Source organism: Adiantum capillus-veneris, chromosome 20 (genome assembly GCF_014529385.1).
Source record: "Adiantum capillus-veneris isolate H3 chromosome 20, ASM1452938v2, whole genome shotgun sequence".
Taxonomy (NCBI): domain Eukaryota; kingdom Viridiplantae; phylum Streptophyta; class Polypodiopsida; order Polypodiales; family Pteridaceae; genus Adiantum; species Adiantum capillus-veneris.
Genome location: NC_140950.1, coordinates 74,090,188 through 74,094,982, shown reverse-complemented (window position 1 = coordinate 74,094,982; position 4,795 = coordinate 74,090,188). Strand labels below are relative to the sequence as shown.

The 4,795-nt window shown below is 44.6% G+C and overlaps 1 protein-coding gene across 1 annotated transcript; it reads right to left on the bottom strand.

The window, feature by feature from the left end:
• Positions 1-1,076: 1,076 nt before the first annotated feature.
• Positions 1,077-1,726, bottom strand: LOC147432749 (uncharacterized). The gene has a single exon (XM_086491640.1). The coding sequence runs from the start codon at positions 1,656-1,658 to the stop codon at positions 1,248-1,250; it is 411 nt and encodes a 136-aa protein (XP_086347766.1). The 5' UTR covers positions 1,659-1,726; the 3' UTR covers positions 1,077-1,247.
• Positions 1,727-4,795: the final 3,069 nt, after the last annotated feature.

The window sequence follows — 4,795 nt, the reverse complement described above, 5'->3', positions numbered from 1 at the left end:
TTGGGAAGGGGAGGCAAGGCATGGGTGCCGTAGGTCATAGGGCAACTGGGAGACTAAAGAAGGTTCGCCTCTGCAGGGTCCAAGCCTGTGCGATCTGCGAGCTGAGTTTGCTAAGCAGAGGCGATAACGACGAGATAGTGGAATGATGAAGGCGGAGAAAGTGCATTGCCGACTGCTTACAATGATGAAAGCGGAGATAGAAGGCATGGAGGAGGATGAGGGGACAATAGGGTATGGCGAGCGGGTGGAGCAAGGAGCATTTGCATTGACTCCAATTGATAAAAGTTAAGGAGCAGCGAATCTTCATAGGGCCATAATGTAAGTCCTAATAATAGATAAAGGAGGTGAAGGATCACGGTGGCCTGCCATGCACTAGTAATGCAAAAGTAGACTAACATTTTGTTTTTCTGCGGATTACTTGGTCTATTCACTTTTATTAATGGGAATCTAAAATCATTCTTGACTATTCCAAGTAAAGTGGTATTGGCCCTTGGCCGACACTGCCTCCCCTCCCCTGTGCAACACCATGTTCTAGGAGCCCTGTATTGCATGAGAGAGAGAGAGAGAGAGAGAGAGAGAGAGAGAACTTGTAGTGCATTGCCTTGCTTTGCACGACTTTGTCTCTATCTCCATCCACTGTGACCTCTGCACTCCTTGGCACTATTTGTGAATGAAACAAAAATTCGTAAATGCATTAGCTCATCGTGCTCTACCTACCTAGTTTTGCCTGCGATAGAGGGAGATGATTTTTATTCTGGAGCACCCCAATTGAATCGGTACTAGAGTTCACCAATATTAGCTAGAGCAACAACACAACAGTCAATAGTTTGACAAAGTATGAGTAATGACTGTGGAGGACACAATACACGTGAACATGACACAACACAAATTGCAAAACACATTGGCACCATGGTCATATCATAATTGCAAAATGTTTACCGGTTGAGACAGTTTCAAGAAAAATCAGATTTTCGCAGGTCGTTCTTTCCTCAAATCAAAGAAAGCATATCCTTCAATTTCACAGAATTCTTTGATTCATAAAATGAAGAACCATACCAACCTTAAAAAGACAAAAACTGACCATTCCCGAAACATCTATTTCCTCTTGATAAACCATAAACCAGACAAGCCAAAAATGATACATAGCTATTACTAAAACTCTTAACGTAAGAACCAGTTCAAGGAAAGCTTTGCAAAGGCTGCCAGAGACCGTAGTCACAACAAGCTTTCCAAAGAGAGGTAATGACTCATACTAGAGATGGGCATCTTGCAGTCCCGTGCAAGATGCCCTTGCTCGCCACAGTTTTAGCAGCTGCGGCTTTCACTGCCGCCTCCACCGCCTCGTCTGCTGCTACCATCAGTACAATCACGGGCAAGATGGCCAGACTCTCCATAGTTGTAGCAAGATCCAACACCTCCTCCACCATAGTTCCTACTTCTTGCACCCCCTCGACCCCTCCCTCTACCTCCTCCGCCTCCGCCTCCATAGCCGTAGCTATCTCCCGTCCCACCCCGGCACATGATTCCTGTTCGGTCCCATCACGTCTACCACCTTGGTGTGCCCATCGTCGTCGTTCTCCACAAAGAACTCCACATCTTTGCCAGGTTGCAGCGAGCGTAATCCCTTGGAATGAATGGAGGTCTGATGCACGAGTCATCCTGCACTGGACCTGCAGACTTGGAGTGCAAAGTTGCAAACTGCCAAACACTATTTGGCTATGGGGCATTGGGGCCGGGCCCTGGAATGGCAGCATGTGACGTGCATTGGGGTCCACGTAGCCAGTTGATCGATCTATCGGATATCCATTGGATAATAATTTGGATTATAGCAAGCCTACGTACTGCTCCGTGCATGAATTTCATGACGCACGGTGCGCCATTGGCTGCTGTTGTTGCCGTAGTACGACTTCAGCCACACTCTTGAAAACACGGTACATGCGCCAAGCATGCCCATGACAGTCACGTGCAAGTCTTCCAAATTGTTGGCCGTCCAAATCTGTGAGAGGACGCCTTTCTTTAGCAGGCCAAAAATAGACGTCTCCATTTTTCTATGAGGCGTTTGTAACTGAGCTCAAAGAAAGCTGGATCATAACGTTCCTTGAAATAGAGAGAAATCTAGATGGAAAGAGGTCTACATTAGGCAAGAGGGAAAACAAATTCAACAAAAAGAGCTGACATTTGAGCCCCAAAAGATCGTCCATGATCAAAAAACAAACGTCTATATTTTCCCTTGAGAACTCAAAGAAAAAAGTTGCCAATGCCACACAATAATTGCATGGGCTTTTTCTTTGGACAATACTCTCTCTAGTGGAGAGAGTTAAAATATATAAGAGAAAGACATCCTTACAAACAATCCATGCTCAGAATGAGCCATGGAAACCAATAATTATTGGGGGATCCATTGGCTAACAAGGGAACTACCATGCCACTACCATAATACGAGAGAATATAGATCTAAAGAAAACACCCACAAGGAATTAGAAGAGAGTATATTAACGCAATATGGGGGGAGCTTCAAAGCTCCATCACCAAAAAAAGGAGTCTCCACCAATTTCACACTCATGTCTCCCCCCATTATTGGGGAGTCTCCACCAATCGTCAAAGACTAATACCTTATAAACACTAGAGTTTGAATACACCTTATAACTTGACAATTTGAAGTGCCAAAGATGTCGGGGGATATGGGTTCGAAACGTATTCAAGTTCAATTGCTCGTGATGTTGAGAGATATGGGTCAGCATCAGGCTGCTCACTGTGGGAAAATTGAGAGCCATGAATGGCCGCACCACACAATATGATAGTTGTAATCTACTTGGTAATGCTAATGATACACAAAAACCGCTTGAAAATTGATAACATTGACGAAATTGATGCACAAGTATTGAGGCAGTGTCGTTAACCACACCTGTTACTTATTTCAAATGATGGAAACTAAGTTGACGTCGGTGATCAAGATTTCTTCTGTGTTGGGCTTCTAGATGCAGCCCGCTTGACTTCATCCGATCTTCTTGAGCCCTGGCTTACCAAGCTCCCTTCAATTTGCTTCCTTAACACTTTCCTTGCTTAGATCCAGAAACGAGATTGAGAGAGAGAGAATTCCCTGCTTAATTTCAAGAACGAGGGAGAGAGTCTCCCCTTTGCCCCCTCTTCTCCGACTCCTTGCACCTTGAGATCGAGAGATAGAGTTATCTCCTTGCTTGTGCGAGAGTGAGAAAGAGAACGGCTTCTTGCTTGTATCGGAGAACAAGAAAAAATAGAGAACCCTTCCTCCCTTGCTCGTCCAAGAACAAGAGAGAGAGTGTGGCTTACCCTTTTCTTCTTCAAGCAAGAGAGTGAGAGAGTCCCTTCTTTCTCCTCAAAATACTCCACAATTCTTTCCTTCTCCTTGTCTCTCCTCTCGTAGCTAACTTCCCACCTCATGCAGTCCCCTATTCCTTAGAAATAGCCCCACCCCTCAATGGCGCCGCTATCATTCACGTGACAAGGAAACGAGGATGGTGATGTGTCAGTCGCTCTTCAATCTCCGCCAAATGCGCCACAACTGTCTCCAAACAGGATCTCCTCCTCTAGCTGTGCAAATTTTGATTCTTCGCCACCTCCGTTTGAGTACCACCCTGGCCTGCGCGATCCTCTCTCTCTCCCTCCACGCTGCTGCAGCCTGCTCACGCCATGCCCTCTTTGTTTTTTTTTTCTTCCCCCTCCATACACAATAGGATTTCCTTCAATGACCGGCCAATTTTCCTTTAATTTGGGCGGCCATTAAGCCTATCCCCTTGGGTGGGTGGCCCTCAAAGGGCACTACCTTTGGTATGCACAATGACCAAGGCACTGCACCACAAAAAAGAAGAAGCGTCATATTTGGCATTCATATCACCCAAAGCATGGCTAAGCACAACAACTTCCTCAACAGTCCTTGACTAATCAATATCATCATGAATTTTTTTTAGCATATCAATTTCTTCGATAGTGCCATACGCCTACAAGTATAAGTGATGGCCTCATGTGGAACCATCTCAAAGCTTCTCAGCCACAGCTATGCCACACATCACCGCAATAGAAAATACTTAGGTGCTTATCATGCTCTCAAAATAGCATCACATTTGGCATACAGATCCACCAAAGCAATGCTAAATCTTCATATTAAGCATACTTATTGGTCAAATCATCATCCAAGCACCACATTAGGTCTCGATCCGGTGCCAAGCCATCCATAGCTTTCTTATTATTTCCCTATTTGGTATTTCTTGCCATCAATGTACTGCAAGAGATGGCATTCCAGACAAGATTCTCCTTGAGCATTTAATGTACCACATTCCAAAACGTGGATGAAGCTCAAAATGCCCAGATGGCACACCGTTCGAGGCAACCAGACTAGTATGAAACCTCCAATATCTTGGCAATCAAAACTTTGATTGCTAATTTGAAAATACAGACATGCTCCACAAATGAAGCACTTCCACCCCATGTATTCTCTTCATCTTTGATCCCTCAGCTGCACTTGCCCAATCCGGTATGGATCTACAATTGACTCAAACTTCAAATTGCCTTAACTTCTTCGCCGTAGCTCCAATTGACGAGTCGTAAAGACGGGTTGGTAGAGCACTTCAAGCACTATAGTTCTAGATCATAAACTCCCATCTGTACTCACTTCAAGCATACTATTTTTTAGCATCATTAAGGCATCTGTTGGCCCTTTAAAGCTGCATATGGCATATATTAATCGTAAAACTAGCTTGTTAGCAAGCCTTGAACATTGATCATTCATCAAGTAAGCTTCAAATAAACTTGACATGCA

What these genes read in the sequence shown, in the direction of transcription:
- LOC147432749 (XM_086491640.1), bottom strand. Translation starts at nt 1,658, where the DNA reads ATGACTCGTGCATCAGACCTCCATTCATTCCAAGGGATTACGCTCGCT.